The following is a 17490-nucleotide window of genomic DNA, read 5'->3' as shown; positions in this document are numbered from 1 at the left end:
CCTCTACTGGTTCTTCTCCTACATCTCTGACTAACCCTTCTCAGTCTTTTTTGCTTGTTCTTCCTTTGCCACTCACTGCCTAACTATGGGGTGTCCCTCAAGGATCAGGTCTGTGTCCCCCTTTATTTCTCACTCCCTTGGGAAGCTCATCTGCTCCCATGGCTTCAACTACCACCTCTACACAGATGATTTTCAAATCTCCCTCATTAGCTCCAACCTCCCTCCTTTTCTTCAATGTCGAATCTCCTTCTGCTTCCAAGACATTTCTACACGGACATCCCACCAGCACCTCAAGCTCAACGTGTCCAAAACTTAAATCCTCAGATTCCCTTCCACTCCTAACACCCATCTTAGTTGATAGCACAACCATATATATTGCCTGCCACTCAAGCACAGGCCCTTTGCATTATCTTCTCTTTCTTTTAAACCCCATATTCATTGTCAGTCACCACTTCCTGTTTGATTCTTCCTCAACAAAATCTCCAGAATCCACCCCTTCCTCTCCACTGAAAATACTACCATGCTGGTCCGGGCACTAGTCATGTCTCTACTGTACAACTGCAACAGTCTCTTAGCAGTCCTCTCCCTTCTCCTTTCTTCTCTGTCCAGACATTCTCTCTTCATTCTGCTGCCTAGATCATTTGTCTAAAACACTGCTCAGTACACCTAATTAGATGTGGAATGCTTCGATCTTGGTGGAAAGAAGTGGCCGAAGAGATATCATCAGTGTTCGTGTGAGGACAAAATTGTTCATAAACAACCAGCAGCCCCGCAGTTGTAAAAGAGAGTGCAAGGGGAGTCACATTAAAAAAAACTTGGTCTTTCTCATTGTTTTTGTCCATTTGCACTATCTAGCTCCTAAAATACAGATCCCAGTTTGCCTCCCAGAAAATTCCTTTTGACCATTTGAGGTTCGCATTCTCCATCTCCCCCATCCCCTTGCTCTTTCTCTCTTCCTCTCTCCTTCCTCTCTTGCTCTCTTTTCTTTCTCCTCCCTCTCCCTTTATCTCTCTCTTTCACTTTTTCTTTCTATGGCAAGACTACACATTTTATTGGTTGCACCTGGCAGGTGACCAACAGATTTCAATCTGAAAATAATCAAACTTGGATTCTCTAACGGTTCAGAATCAGAGGCTGCAAAGCAACATCACATAAGGAAAAAACACAAGAAAAATCCTTACCCCCCAAATTGTAATTGCTAAAGTAATAACACATCATGAGTAAATACATTAAGTAATAAAGAGAAACTTTAAAACGACTCACATGAATCAATGTGAACATATAAAGAACCTAAATTAGAACCTGATCCTACTGTAGTTAATGCAGAGATGAAAGCCGAAGAAATCCGAGACCATTTATTTCACTTGAGCAAGTACTAAACTGAAACTACAAAAAGATTTGGCTACTATTATATTTTTATGATAAAATAAAACGGTAATAAAATTGTGCTAAATATCCCATAAACACCATGGAATGCCTACATGCTGTATCACTGAAGTTGAAGCCAGAAAATGTCATAGGATGTTCTGCACATATTAATCCTGTTTTTCTCACGCCACCCACCCTAGACCTTTTAGGCAGTTCCTCCTTAGAAGTGGCCGGCCTGGATTCAAGCGCAAAGAAACCTTCCAAACAGAAAGCCCAAAGGATTTTTTTTGTTTTAGGCTATTGCAAATCCCATTTCTTTCAAACTGAAATGGGAATCATCTTTCCAGGTATCTGGCATGTATGAGGATGTGATTGCCTTTTCAAAAAATTGGATTTGAGGCCATTTTTAGTAGGTTTTTTTTTTAATTCTCTTTTAATGGAACACTTTCCTGAGCATTTTACAAATATTAAGTGGGCCATTTAGAGCAGATCTAGTAAAAGTGATTTATATGCTGCCTATTTGTGAATGTGAATTTTGCTTCTTAATTAACATATGTGCTAAATGAGAGAAAAGTTAGCAATCACATATTGTGCGGGTTATCCTTTTGCCTTACAGACAAAATGCAAGTAAAGTAGAAATAAAAGAATAAAATAGCCCCCGAAGCCAATGGCAATGTGGTTACAATGAAACTAATGTTATTTCTGAGCTCTCCATTATCTAAACAGCCGTCTTTCTGAAGCCTAAATTTTATTTTAAGAAAATAAACATTTGGGGTTTTAAAATAGACAGCCTGATCATTTTTAACCTGGAAAATGCCATGCTAACTCTTTTTATAATATAGAAATGGTGTTTTGAGGATTAGCCCATGATAAATGTTTGAGAAGAATTTCGAATATTCCTTGCTTAAAAGTTAGGTCCTGGCCAATGGCTGAGTAAGCAAAGGGAAAAAAGAAAGAGACCTTGACCTTAAAACAGAAGAAGAGCCTGAGTGGTGACATATTCTGCTGATTTAATGCTAGCAGCATGGGATTTGTTTATATGTGAGCAGAGAAATAATGCAGATCTAACTTTGAAGAGGAACTTTGGACTACTAATATAAAGAATTATTTCTTTTACTAAGTTATAAATAACCTGACACAAAGCCCAAACATTTAACTGTTCAGGGGCAGAGGGTGCAATTAAGATAGGTTCCCTTGTATTGCAGCTTCATTCAGTTCATCCACTCTTCCCCTTAGGAAGATTAGATTCCCCACAAACATAAATGTTTTAAAATGAAACAAAAAGTGGGATTTTAAGATTTTCATTCCTTTTATCCTCTGCGAGACTCTTAAGATGTCGGTTTTGGTATGTCCAGTTGCCCGGGGAGGAACCGCATGCAAGAAAAAGTCGGAAGCTGGGGGCCCATGTGTTTTAGAACTGTGAGCTTTTTAGCCTGAGTTCTGAGAGAAATCAGTGGGAATAGGGAATTTGACCATGGCAAGAAAGCACAGTCCACGAGAAGAGGGTCTTGATGCTTTCCTTCAATTCATGAACGAATGCAGTCTTCTTTCAAAGAATAAATTCTTCAGAATAAACTTGGTTTCCAAGGAGTATAGATTCTGGAGATTATATTTATGGGAAGGGTTGTGTGACATGATCTGATTGCCTTCCGGAACTGAAGCGATGTTTTCCAGCAAAAAAAGACTGAAGAAGCCTTTGTGAGCCTCTGTGGGAGTGGATGACGTTTCCTCCTCCTCCTCCTCCTTTGTCTCCTCCTACTACTACTCCTTCTCCCCCCACCACCGTATTCCCAGTGCCTCTCCATGGATTTATTGCTTTCCTGCACAGTAGTGAGTCATCATGACTGACACTGAAGGGTGGAAACCTAGATCCGCTCTTTTTTACCTGCAGAATAACCTTCTTGGCCCAAGGTCTCTCATGCTTAATCTCATTCAGATTAAGCCAGAAAGGAGAGAAAATAATACTAGTGGGTGGTTGTTTTTAGAACTCTGATCAATGAGCATCCGAGTGGATTTTTCTAAGTGTTTTGCCTCCATCTCCTTTTGGATGGATGTAATGCCACTGTTCAAAATCTGTGTTTTTATATAAGCCTGACCCATATGTGCCTGCTTCTCTTTCTTTCAGATTTGGAAGTAAAGCCACTTTTTCTCTGAGACCCTAAAACTAAAGTAAAACCACTAGGGTACATTTTCTTGCTTGTAGGCAGGGGACCTCTATAGGTATTTAACAGTATCAGCAGGATGTTGTTCCGATAGCTCCTCCAGAGAGGAGTGCTTCTGATTGAATCCCCCTGTGCTGTACTCAGAGAACCCTGGAAAACGGATGGAGAGGAATGAGGTTTGATGAGTGGCTCTTGGCTAAAGAGGTCTGTTTAAGCACATCGGTGTATTTTTTGCCTGAAATGGATGAGATGGGAGCTTCAGTCATTGAAATACAGTTAAATGGCATTTTGAACGTGCACTTTTGACAGGCCCCAGAATCTGTTTATTTTTTAATTCAGATGAAAGCGAAAGTATTGCAAAGTTTTTAGCAGGTCCTATTTTCTGTGGAGGGATATGGCAATATTTTTTTCTCCTACAGAAGGAAGACAGTCTTTGTTCAAGAGGTTTACAAACTATCCCTGCTGCTTCTTTTAATGAATCTAAATGTCTAGACAAATAATCATCACCTCTCTTCTCCACTGATAATATCCTGCCTCTAGAAAGGAAGAAAAGAAAAAACCTCGGGATCTATTCAGAATTTACTATTGGGCACTTTCTGCTTCATCTGATTATTTGTGCCTTCCGATTCATGGAGTACTCCAAATGATTTTGTTTTGGCTCTGACGAGTCAGTTAACGGGTCTCAATGACAGTCGAGGCCAGTGCCCTCTTAATGGCTCTGTGGAGAGGAATGAGCTTCGGTGACATTCACCAGACTATTTGAACAAGGCATGAGAGCCTGGATCCTTCCGTGGGATTAGATCAGCTCCCTGGCCTTCCAGAAATGTCCAGTAGTGTGGCCTAGTGGAAAGAACATGGCCGGGAGAATATTAAAAATTGAATTTTAGCAAATATCCTGAAGTTGAAAAGAAAAGCAAACCCTCCAAAACCATTCATTCAATCATATTTATTGAGCACTTACGGTGTGCAGAACACTGTAATAAGCACTTGGGTAAGTACCATACAACAATAACACAGTAAAACAATGACATTCCCTGTCCACGATGAGCTCACAGTCTGGACCAGGGGAGACGGATAATACAAATAAATCAAATTACAGATATGTACATAAGCACTTCGGGGCTGGGGAAGAGCAAAGGGAGCAAGTTAGGGTGACCCAGAAGGGAGTGGGAGATGAGGAAAAGTGGGGTTTAGTCGGAGGAGATGTGACTTCGATAAGGCTTTGAAGCAGGGGAGAGTGGTTGTCTGTCGGATTAGAAGAGGAAGGGCGATCCAGGCAAGAAGCAGGACATGGGCTAGCAGTCAGCAGCAAGACAGATGAGATCGAGGCACAGTAAGAAGGTTAGCACTAAAGAAGTAAAGTGTGTGGGCCCATTTGTAGAAGGAGAGAAGCGAAGTGAGGTAGGAGGAGGCAAGGTGATGGAGTGCTTTGAAGCCGATGAAGAGGAGTTTTTGTTTGATGCGGAGTTTTTTGAGGAGCAGGGTGACGTATCCAAAACGTTTTTATAGAAAAATGATCTGGGCAGCAGAGTGAAGTCTGGACTGGAGTGGGGAGATACAGGAAGCTGGGAAGTCATCAAGGAGGCTGATGCAGTCATCCAGGTGGGATAGGATGAGTGATTGTATTAACATGATAGCAGTATGACCTGGTAAAAAACAGAAAAATGGAATTTAATATAACTAATATCTGTTAAGAAAGCACCTGCAACAAAACCATTTAATCATTTTAGTTTTAAAATCAGACTGATTTCAAAAGATGAGTTTTCAAATCTGAAATATAACTTCGGGATATAAACCATCCAAGTCACACTAGTTTGTGTACTACGTTAACCGGGCCTGTGACGAGACCGATTAATCCCCGAAACAGATACCCGAGCAGCAGCATGGCCAAGTGGTTAGAACATGGGCCTGGGGGTCAGAGGATCTGGGTTCTAATCCTGCTCTGTTATTTATCTGCTGTGTGAGCTTGAGCAAGTCACTTAACTTCTCTGTTTCTCAGTTCCCCTCATCTGCAAAATGGAGATTCAATACCCGTTCTCCTACTTAAACTGTAAGCCCCATGTGGGATCTGATTATCTTGTATCTCCCCAGCACTTAGGAAACGTTTGACAAATACCACGATTATAACTTTTGTCCTTTATAATGCTGCTGCTAATGGTATGTCATCTATGTACATGCCTTTTTTTGAGATATAGTCTTGTTATTATGCTGTCCGTGAAAACATAATGAGAATACAAACATCAAACTTTGTTCAAAGAGCCATGAAGGAACTCTTGTACAGTATATTGAAGATACTAAAGTAGGTATTGGGCAGTTCCTGGCAGGCACTTTATGTGTTGTAGTGATGGAGTCTTGCATTGGAAAAAGCAGACTAGCCTCAATCCTGAGGCTTCAGGATCGAGAATCCGTAAGAAAGAATTCATTGCAGTGATGATGGTCTTTGCAATACCACTTGAACTTTCTCTTTCCAGCAGCCAGTCCTATCCCCATGGGGACATAATATTGTACAAAGCCATTTGGCAGGCAAGGATATAGCACATGGCACAAGGTTTTTTACACGCAGGACGCTTTTACAGCCAAAGTGACCGATGTATTGCCGATGCTGGGTCGTAACACTGTGATCCATCAGGCACTCAAGTACTTTGGGAGAATACTGTTTGGCCTTTTCACTTTTCAGCACTCCCTAGGTAGTTCTTTGGTCAGAAACTGTAAGCCCGTCAAACGGCAGGGACTGTCTCTATCTGTTGCTGACTTGTTCATCCCAAGCGCTTAGTACAGTGCTATGCACATAGTAAGCGCTCAATAAATACTATTGAATGAAACCTTCGTCTGGTGGTATAGCCTCACCAGGCAGAAGCAGGTCTAAAACCCAGGACTCATCCCCAAAACATTGCTTGTTACACTGGACCAACAACAGGGTTGTGTATTGCAGTAGTAAGTGGTAATTGCCGACATCTCCTCATTATTCCTTGAATAATATGGAGCCTGTCACTGTTCCTAAGGGTGTAGCTATCCCGATGTTGGAGGGCATTTTCAACATGTAGATTTATGTGTTAGAGGAATGCAAGATCTAGTTGTTCTCTGATTTTTAAAATGACACTGTGGAGGTCTTTATCAATGTGTAAAGTTGTGGCTGAGAAGACCAGTGTGGAGCTGACTCTTCCTTTCAAGGTTATCCCTTGCTGTGCTGTTGCACCTGCTAATCAATCAATTATATCTGAGTGCAAAGCACTGTAGTAAATGCTTGGGAGAGCATAGTATAACAGAGTTGGCAGTCACATTCCCTGCCTTCAAGGAGCTTACACAGTAGCATCCGGTGCTGTTTTAATGTCTCCCTCCTGGTGACACAATCTTAACAGTAATAATAGTAGTGGTATTTGTTAAGTGCTTTCTATGTGTCAAGCACCGATCAGAGGCCTGGGTTATTTACAAGCTAATCAGGTTGGACACAGTCCCTGTCCCACGTGGGGCTCAGAGTCTTAATCCCCATTTTACAGATGAGGTAACTGAAGCACAGAGACATGAAGTGATTTGCCCAAGGTCACACAACAGACAAGTGGCAGAGCCGGGATTTAATACTCAGGTCCTTCTGACTCCCAGGCCTGTGCTCCATCTACTAGGCCAGGCTGCTTCCTTTCTTCTTGAAGTCTTTGCTCCAAGACGGTGACCACATTCCTGAGAGATACAGAACAGGCTGACCTGCCTGCTCCTGTTGTGTCTCAGTTTTTCACAGCTCTGCCACATCAGCTGAGGTATGGCTTCATTGTTTCTTTAAAATATTTCTTTTTTTTCCACCCTATTTTTGTCTGCCCCATTTGGGATTACCATCGAGCAACTGTTGTACCATATCTTCAAGAAAAACGAGGAGACAGCTGTAAATACTTATAAAGGATTATTGTATTACCATTGTTGAGAGGCAGCCTGGTATAGTGGTTAGATCATGGGCATGAGAGTCAGAAGGACCTGGGTCTTAATCCCAGCTCTGCCACTTGTCTGCTCTGTGACCTTGGGCAAATCACTTAAAGTCTCTGTGCCTCAGCTATCTCATCTGGGAAATGGGGATTAAGACTGTGAGCCCTATGTGGAACAGGGACTATGTCCAATCCAGTTTGATTATATCTACTCCAGCGATTAAGCACTTAATAAATACCATAATTATTATTATTTTATTATCATTTTTCTTATTATTGTATTAATAATGGTAATGGTATTTGTTAAGCATTCATTATGTGCCAGGCACTGTTCTAAGCTCTAGAGTAGATACAAGTTAATCAGATCGGACAGAGTATCTGTTCCACATTTGGCTCACAATCTAAGGAAGAGGGAGAACGGGTATTGAATTCCCATTTGACAAGATAAGGAGACCGAGGCACCGAGAAATGAAGTGAACTGCCCAAGGTCTCTCAAGTAGGCTAGTGGCAAAGCCGGGATTAGAGCCCAGGTCCTCTGACTCTAAGACCCATGCTTTTTCCACTAGGCCACGTAGCTCCTCCTCTCCTCCACAGTGCTCTCTGATCCTGGAATGTGCCAATCAAAGTCCTGCCAGGCCGACCTGTGAAGTACAGCATTAACTCAAGATCGCAGTGTGGCTTCAGGCCCCAGAGGAGCACAGCTAGGGTGGCCATTGGTGGCAATTGTAACTCTCAGATGCACCTTTAATAGGAATAATAAGAACAATAATAGCATGTGTAACGCAGGTCATGCACCGTAATATACTGACATATGGAAACTTTTATGGAAGTCCACAGAACCCAGAATATGACCCTGGAGCAACTCCCGATCCCACATCGTTGCTCTAAACCTCATGTGTTCCTCTCTCAGATCCCTCTAAACACAGGTGCAGCTTCTGAGCTGCTGGAGGTGAGAAGCATAAGGAACCTCAATGCTAGCACTTAATACAATGTCTGGCACATAGTAAGCGCTAATCAAATACTACAATTATTAAATAAAAACCCTGCACCTTAAGGCATCCGGTGCCATATCTGTACCAGATGGTCTGAAAACTGGACTGTCTGGCAAAATCATGATCTTGGCTGCACATCAGAAGCAGGAGATGTACATGTACTTATTTAATCTTGAAACAAACTCCTGATGTGACCGATACTCGATTATGCGGCCTACATTCAAGTGGCACATGGTCATGTTCTTTTTATCTTTGTGAATCATCTGTTTTAGGGTAGGAGTTCATCATGGCCTCCACAGCTCAAAACTGTTTATGAAATGCACCTACGACACACCGTATTAGCCAGATCTGTAATGTAATTGCTGTTTTTGTCACTTGGGCAAAGCGATCTCTCTCACCATCCTCTTGCCACTGCTTTGAATGGCAGGAACTGGTGATGCTGACGTATGTTGTGGGAGGAGTAGAGCGAGAAGCAACTGTCTAGGAACGGTACTATTGACCCTGCAGAGGCCCCAGGGAGGGTTTCTACTTGTAGGAAAGGGTTGTATTGTGCTTTCCCACGCCTTAATACAATGGTCTGCACTTATAAGCGCTTAATAAATACGACTGAATGAACGAATGAATGAAATGAGAGGAGATAGTCTGGATGTAGAGGAAGTTAGGCTATGGAGAAAAGCAGCTGGTAGACCCTCTAGACTCTAAGCTCCTTGTGGGAAGGAAATGTGTCTACCAACTATGCTGTATTGCACCTCTCAAGTGCTTAATACAGTGTTCTGCACACAGTAAGCATTCAGTAAAAATAATTGGTTGATTGATTGACCCAGGAAAGGAAAATCTTTTGAGACTGGAGGTGCAGAGAGCTCTGTAAAAGATATACATACTATTCCTCCTCCTCCTCCTCCTCTTCTTGCTCCTTTTGTGTCTCCATGAAATGGGTGCTGTGTTCATGTACGTCTTACTTTCTTGGTGTCTCCAAAAGCTTCTCTTTCTCTAGCTCTTAAAATCTGCATGAATTTAGGTGGACAAGGATGTTCTGCCTTTCTCCCGCATTGCCTCTGAATAGCTTCATTCCTACCAATTAACTGAAGCTTTGTTAATTGCAAGAGAGATTAAAAGCTTTTATGACAAAACGTACCTTCGTTTAGCAGTCCCAGAGTAAGAAAAGGGAGATGAGATAAGAGAGTAGGTGCCATGGCCAAAGTATCATCAATTTCCGATGAGTGACGACTGCATTCATGAGGGTGAAGTTTGCTATATAAACTTGAGGGGCTAGAGTAACCCCCAACTCCTAGTTCCTGCTTCCTGAGGACTGCAGACCCAGAGTGAGAAAGAAGACTGCCACAAGGGAAATGCAAGTGAGCAAGGTTCAGGGGGTGGTCAGAGAGCAAGTCCGTGTGTCCCAATCGATAGAGCACAGGCTTGGGAGTCACAAGGAACTGGATTCCAATCCCGGCTCCTCCACTAGTCTGTTGTGTGACTCTGGGCAAACCACCTCACTTTTCTGTTCCTCTAACCTCATCTGTAAGATAGGAATTAAGACTGTGAGCCCCAAGTAGGATATGAACTCTTTCCAACCTCATTAGCTCGTATCTATCCCAGTGCTTAGTACACTCCCTGGCACACAGCAATCGCTTCACCAATACCATTTAAAAAACAAAAATCCCACCACCCTGGTCCCGGATCCAGTTCTTCATCTGCAAATTAGGGAGATGTTTCCTGTTGAAGAAATGTCCAAAAGACATGGAACCCGTGTTTTGGAGATAAATGTCACCTCCTCTGGTGGGGTGGGTAATTATCGAGTTTCATATCTGATTAAAAGTATGTCTCATCTCACCCCTACAGTCTAACAGCCTGGCCTAAAAGGTCAAAAACACCACTCTTGTGACAAGGTCCCAGTATATGACTCTCACCCTTATTTTCATCATCATCAATAGAATCTATTTAGTGCTTACTATGTGCAGAGCACTGTACTAAACACTTGAAAGAGTACACTACAACAGAATTGATAGACACATTCCTTGCCTTTAACGAGCTTGTTATAAAACAACATCTTTGGAATTGCCCCTGGCATCTTTTTTTCAATGAGCCTTTCACTTCTCCCTCTTCCAGGAGAAGTAGTTTCCCTGTCTGAGGCCATCCAGTATTCACGAGCAACCATTTGACCTATATTTTTGGAGCATGAGCATATTTGGATTTTATTTTTAGATCTGTTCAAAGATCTGGTCTCTGCTGAGATCCAGGCCATTTGCTCAATGAATGGAAAGTACTGAACACTTACTGTTTGCAGAACGCTAAACTTATTTATGGGAGAGTACAGTAGAATAAGTAGGTAGACACAATCCCTGTGGCTTTTGGTCTGGTTTTCGTCGGTGCAAACAGAACAGAGAATGGCTCACGACTTCCTAATGGTTTGCGAGTGGTTTATTCCATTCTGCTCCCAAATGCTGTTGTAATGCTCTCAGCAAGAGCTGTTTATCCTTATAATCCCATGCATTCTCCTTTTCTGCTACTCTGTCTGCTCATGTCTCCGCATGTGAGAAGTTGCTAGGAAAATTATTTCATTACTTTCTTGTCTTACCACACCTTTCTGCACAATATGTGGTTTTTATTTTACTACTGTGGGCAGGGAACATGTCTACCAACTCTGTTATATTGTACTCTCCCAAGCACTTAGTACAGGGCTGTATGCTCAGTAAGTGCTCAATAAATACAGTTTATTCATTTAATAATAATAATAATAATAATGGTATTTGTAAAGCACGTACTATGTGCCAAGCACTGTTCTAAACGCTGAGGAAGATACAAGGTAATCAGGTTGTCCTACATGGGGCTCACAGTCTTAATTCCCATTTTACAGATGAGGGAACTGAGGCACGGAGAAGTTAAATGACTTGCCCAAAGTCACACAACTGATAAGTGGTGGAGCTGGAATTATAACCCACGACTTCTGACTCCCAAGTCCATGCTCTATCCACTAAGCCATGCTGTTCTTTGGGAATAATAATAGTACTAATAATAATGGTATTTGTTACGCTCTTATTATGTTCCATTATCAACCTCCTTCCCCTTTCCCTTTAGAGAGAAAGAAGGGAGAATCAAATTCAGGGGAATTGCTCCTCCCATTTGGGAAAGAAGGGGAGACAGAAGACTCGACTACAGATGGCCTGGCTCTGGTGGATGCTTCTTGGAGATTAATTTTGATGCTAGTCAATCAAAAGTATCTATTGAGCACGTACTGTGTGCAGAGCACTGAACTAAGCACTTACATGCAACCTCATTAGCTTTTATCTACCCTATTGCTTAGTATGGTGTGTGGTACATATAAGTGCTTCACAAATACCATTGTTTGTTAAATAATGAGAGAAGCAGCATGGCTGAGTGGATAAAGCACGGGGCTGGGAATCAGAAGGTCCTGGGTTCTAATCCCAGCTCTGCCACATGTCTGCTCTTGCAACAAATGTCACTGAGCCATTGTAAAGAGAAATGTAACTGTGCGGTAAAAATAGATTTTTGCCCCATTTTTAAGTAAAATTTTCCGGTCCTGAGTCTCAGAATGTGTATTCTTTAGGGCCAAAGCCCTAAGATGACTTTTACTGTGTTGGATCAGGCTAACTCTTGTCCTTGAGTGCACTGGGCCAGAGGAGTGGAATGTTGAAATATTCCCTCACCCTTTAGTCTAGCAAAGACTTTGGAGGCCAATAAACTGGGATATTTAGCTGTCAAGGAAGAATATACAAAATGCCAGTCTACAATCTTAGGAACTCTGGAAAACTAGATTGATCTCAAGCATTGGATAAGTGTGGCCAAAGCTGAGGTGTTAAATTAGGACAAGTGGTACCTGAGAGGCATGAGGTTATTCAAATTTATTTAGTGGGGAAGACCAGAGAACTGGAGTCCTTAATCCTGGAGGGATACCTTTGAACCCCTGCACAAGCCTCTGCTGACTATATCGAAGATGAAATTGTCCTGTTGGGAAATCACTCTGCGGTGGGGTAAATAAATCTTCGCATAAATCAAAAGTGTCAGGGAGTCGCATGCCATTCTATCTGGGTAATGGCCAAGGCATCAGGCTTCATATAAGGGTATTAATAGTTATCCAGGAGACCACTGGGTTCTAATCCCACCTCTTTTACTGTCCTGCTCTGTGACCTTGGGCAAGGTGTTTACCCTCTCTGTATCTGTTTCATCATCTGTAGGATTGGGATGGTAATCCTGCCACTCCCTCTCATGCAGTGATGTTGGGAGGATAAACAGATCATTGATGTGAAAATGCTTTGGCAAAATAGAAGCCCTCTACAAATTAAATACGTTTTTTTATGCCATCATATGTGATTTCCATCCATTCCTCTTCCTTTCCCTTCTCTGCCCCTCAAAGGAAAAATTTGTATTACATTCCAGATTATTAAAGATGATAACCATCATCACCTGCTCTAATTTCTTCCCAGCAGTAAGCAGCTCTGTCACTGCCATCAGTTGGACTTCAGAATATTTTTATAGAGTTTCCTGCTAGTCACCCCATATCAACTTATTGAAGTTCCAGCCCGTCAAGATACAACATTTCTAACTTCACTACTGGTAGAGTGGCTCATCCTGTCTTAGAACCAGTTAGAATAGCACAAGAGTGAGGTCCTATTCTTGAATTCATCTTATAGGGTGGACTCCATCAATTCCCAATTAGACCTCTTGCCTGAAACATACTACATACAGGCTGTATCGAATACACTAGTTGGTTTGAACTACCGTGGCTCGTTTGAACCGACGGTAAATTGATTCCGCGTGTGATGCTCCCTAGACTTAAAATAATCCAGTCATCTCATTGAATTTTTCTTTTTGGTAAATCATCAGACTCACCCACAAAAATTAAGATCCAGAAACGTTCAAATAGATTGTCTGCGAAGGTGCTGGTAAACCCAAGTAGCATTTACTGGGTTTGATGACTCGGTAATGGGGGCCTAAAACTCAAAGAAAAGGGTCTGAAAAACTGCCTCTAAGTCAGTTGCCATGTGCTCTACCCATTCACCAGGTGCCAAAAGAGTTCTGTCATTCCTGAGTTGAAAGTGTGTCCGCGGCAGCTCTCCTGGCCAGTGTTCCCGCTTTTAAATTAATGATCCTTCTGATAATGGTATTTTAACAATGAAGTTAGAGAGGGAAAAGTTGGTCCTAATTTTTTCCTGAAGAAAAAAGATTACTAATAATGAAATCATTATGAATTTGAAAGCGGTGACCATTTGGCTGCCCTACAGAAAAGTGGAATTGATCATTAAAATATAGATTGAGCTAAATGTTTTATCAAGAAGTAAGATGACGGAGCCTCCTTTTCTCAGCCGACGTCAAAAATGGCACTAGGTGGCCGTGTGCTCTATTGTCACAAAGTAAAGGAGTCTTTAAAATTCCTCCTGGATTTAAGGGTATTAGGAGGTCCCTATCAACATTCTCGGAAGGGTTTTTGATGTCAATTTTGCCATTGAACTAAAAAATGTGAACTATTACTTTGTTGATCTTGTTCTTAAACCAAACTGCATTATCAACTCAGAGTGTGTTCTTAGCATATTGTTAAAAGTACTTTGAAAACTTGTAAATCCCTGTAATTTATGTTTCTCCAGCCTCCGCTGCTTCATTCTGTCCTTCTGGTTTTAATTTGAATGCAGTCCTGTCTGGGTGTGTACCTGTAAAATTGTGTTTTTCCAAGTACAATTTACAGTCATGACCTTAGGTTTTACAGTGTCCCTAACCTTAGAGGAGCTTCCTCCTATACTGAGTAGCCAACTGTGGGTCACCCAGCCCTTTCATATTATAATTGTCTAATCAAGGTTACTTGAAACAGATCTGATTTTGACATTTCTTAGTTTTATCAACAAGACTTTGTGGGACTAGTGAGTAAATTTAGGGGGGGTTTCCCGGCCCAGCCCATTAATCGCATTGCTCTATTTCTTAAGATGTACACAGTTGTAAACCTAGCCTACTTCAAGACAACAGTCCCATTTATCTAAACAATTCTCCTTTTAGACTCAATGGCACTGATAGAAACGAAGATAAGAAGTACAGATGGGAGGATCGTTCAGAGCTTATACTTGCCGAAACTGTTGGCTGGGCAACTTACAATCACCTTTTCTTTCCAGTGCCTGCCTGAGTGCATAGAAGACATTTATGTTAACTATATTCAGACAATTGTCAGAGCGCTTCAGTACAGGGTGGTTTTGTTTCGTATGAGTTGTCCTTCACCAGCAATCTCCTCTTTGCTGTTTCTTGAGAAACTTGCCTTTTTCTAAATTGGAAGACTCGGTCAGCGTGCGAAATTATTCGCGTTGTGTTCGTTCGACAGTGTTTCTTTCCTTTGCGGCACCTTTAATGCGAGAGTAGTATTAGTCATTATATCTCCGCTGCGCTTTTGTGGATGGGCTTTTGTTGTTGTTGGGCTTTTATTTAGAAATTGAGGTTTTCCTTCAACGTTTTCCACTCCTTTAAAAATATTGCTTGTGGGTTTCTGCCGAATTGGGGGAGATGGACAGCTGTTCTCGGTTTTCTTTTTTACAAGTTAATGGACGTTTTCTCCAGCATCATCATTTAACGAGGATGGCTTTGACCTTTGACTGCCGACCCAGGTGTCCTAATGTTCTGTTACTTTGTATTTCAGGTAATCGTACAGTCCGGCCGCCACCCCACAGTGCTCCAGAAGCTCTGCCAGTTGCCTTTTCAGTATTTCAGCGATCCTCGCCTAATCAAAGTGCTGTTCCCTTCGCTGATAGCTGCTTGTTACAATAACCCGCAGAACAAGATCATTCTGGAGCAGGAGATGAGCAGTGTTTTACTCTCCACGTTCATTCAGGTACAGATTGCTCCGATGCACAGGTCCGGCATGAAAACAGCCCTGGGGCCATTTTAACTTCGGTGTTCTGGGACTTTGGGTGTAGTTTTTGGGTTTTGGTGGGGAGGGGTTTATTTTGTTTTTGAAAAAATAAGCTATCCATTTTTCTCTGCTCTCCTCTTTATTTCTTTATTTGAGCTGACTTTCTCCATGACAGAATGAAATAGCTAGATAGAACTGAGTAGTATAGTTTCAGTTTGCAGCATTTTTGAGGATTTTATTAAGACTTTGGCAAACTTTGTTTGTGACAAATAGTAGTGGGGTGTTTTTTTTTTACTTTTTCCCAAGCTTTAGGTGATGTGTTTTAGTCCACCAAAAGTTAAAATTTTGTAGTTTTCTACTTCACTGACAAAACAAAACAACTCTGGAGTGGCACTGGTGCACTTATGGTATAAAGTGTATGATTTCCAGGTTATGTTGATACTTTTGCAATATACGAGTGGAAGTTGATATTAGTACACTGCACAGCAAACTTTTCAGTACTTGAGTAAAGTTAGTGTTGTTGTTATAGTTATATTTTCTGGGTCTAAAAGCATAGGGATAATTGAATGCAGAAAGTGAAGTTGGTTGTAGCTAGTATTTGCTAATTAGTCTGGATTTTTTTTGTCGTATGTTATTTGCGGATACTAGTAATTTTCCGCTGAAGAGTAGAAACCAAATGCATTTCATTAGTGTCTTTATTCTGGGTAATATGAATTACTTTTGTATTTGTTTCCTGTTTTAAATGTGTAGAGAAAAGAATTGTTTTTAAGCAGATTTAGCAGAGTTTCTTAAAGTTAAGATAGAATTCATGCTTTTCACAGCCCTCAATTAAAAAATTAGGGCAGAAACAACATTACATTGCTGTTAAAGCTATAATTTTCAGCAGTTATTTTGTTTTGGTTACTGAATTGTATTTTCTATAACTATTTAAAAGTCAAACCCTGCAAGCCCTTGGCTCACCTAAAAACTTTCAGGAAAACGTTCAGGTACTAAATTATGAGGTTTAACAGATTCTAACCATCATGTAAGCATTTAGCATTTTTCATATATTTTCAGGAATTAAAGGTTTCTTTAAAAATACAAATTTCTTGTACGGGTTTTTTGTTTTTCTAATCTGGTATTTTTCAGGCCCAGAATATGCAGTTCGGCCAAATTTAAGTCTTTTATATAAATAGTTTATAGTTTGAGATAACATTAAAATGCAGTTTTGCTTTATATGAAACATGCAATATATTTGAAATAAAGCAAAATCAAACTGTACAAAAAGTTTCTAATTTCCCTCTGCTTTCATGTAAGTTATTTGTAACTTTTTCCTTTAACTGGTTAAAGTACAAAAAAATCAGTATATTTAAAAACTCTCATTTTATTTACCACATGAACAGCCTTTCTTAAATGACCTGTCATCAGCATGCCCTGGGAAAACCGTCTTTGCTTAAAATGTAAACTTATATTTTAAATTATTCAAATTATTTTTGAATCGTGTTATGCATCCAAATGGATTCATTCTCCTGTCTTATATTTTTAGCTAAAACGGTATAAATAAATTAAGGATTACAGAATTACTTTGCATTCATCCAACAATCTTTGTTTCTTATGCAGCCAGATCTTTTTCATTTGTTTCTTAAAATGGGAATTTGATCAAAGTGAAATTTAAGGATTAATAATATGACCCTATTTTTCAGAATGGGCTGTAACATTTTTCCTGTCTCTTAGTAGATAGAAGCCTTTTATGGAAAGTGTAATAAAAGCAACTGTATATAATAGGATTTAAGTGTTGCCACTCTTAGTTTTAATTTATGATCATTTTGGCTGAATTACATTTATAAGTTTCTTAAGTTTTTATATCTGAAATCCAAACTGGATTTCTAATTCTCCAACCTGCATCCTCCAGCTAGGGGATTCAGAAATATATCTTCAGTCCATTTTATTGAAACTCACTTTTGTATACTAGGACTAATTGGGTTTTTTTTTTTTTTGCTTGCATAGGACTTTGCCCAGAGTCCAGGCCAGATGGATAATCAGTCTTCTCTACAAAGGGGTATGTAAAATCATGAATTGTTAGGTATACTGTATATAGCTATTTCTCATTTTGATATACTGTTACGGAAATGAATTAATCATATCACTTAGAATGTGGAATTTGTCATAATACCTGAGGTTCAGGTTTCAAACATTAAAACCAAAAAAGAAATTACAGATCTAAGTCCCAA

General features: G+C 40.6%; 1 protein-coding gene across 6 annotated transcripts in view; it reads left to right on the top strand.

The window, feature by feature from the left end:
* The window catches only part of SCAPER (S-phase cyclin A associated protein in the ER), a 319884-nt gene that overhangs the window by 299048 nt on the left and 3346 nt on the right, over positions 1-17490 (top strand). For all 6 annotated transcript variants that reach the window (XM_039912274.1, XM_039912273.1, XM_039912272.1 and 3 more), the window contains 2 exons: positions 15068-15259; positions 17267-17318. In XM_039912274.1, coding sequence (XP_039768208.1) covers positions 15068-15259; positions 17267-17318 — 244 coding nt within the window. The remainder of the gene's footprint in view (positions 1-15067; positions 15260-17266; positions 17319-17490) is intronic.

This window comes from Ornithorhynchus anatinus, chromosome 5 (assembly GCF_004115215.2).
Source record: "Ornithorhynchus anatinus isolate Pmale09 chromosome 5, mOrnAna1.pri.v4, whole genome shotgun sequence".
NCBI lineage: Eukaryota > Metazoa > Chordata > Mammalia > Monotremata > Ornithorhynchidae > Ornithorhynchus > Ornithorhynchus anatinus.
Note: the sequence above shows the minus strand (reverse complement) of the source record. Positions and strands in the feature narration are given on the sequence as shown.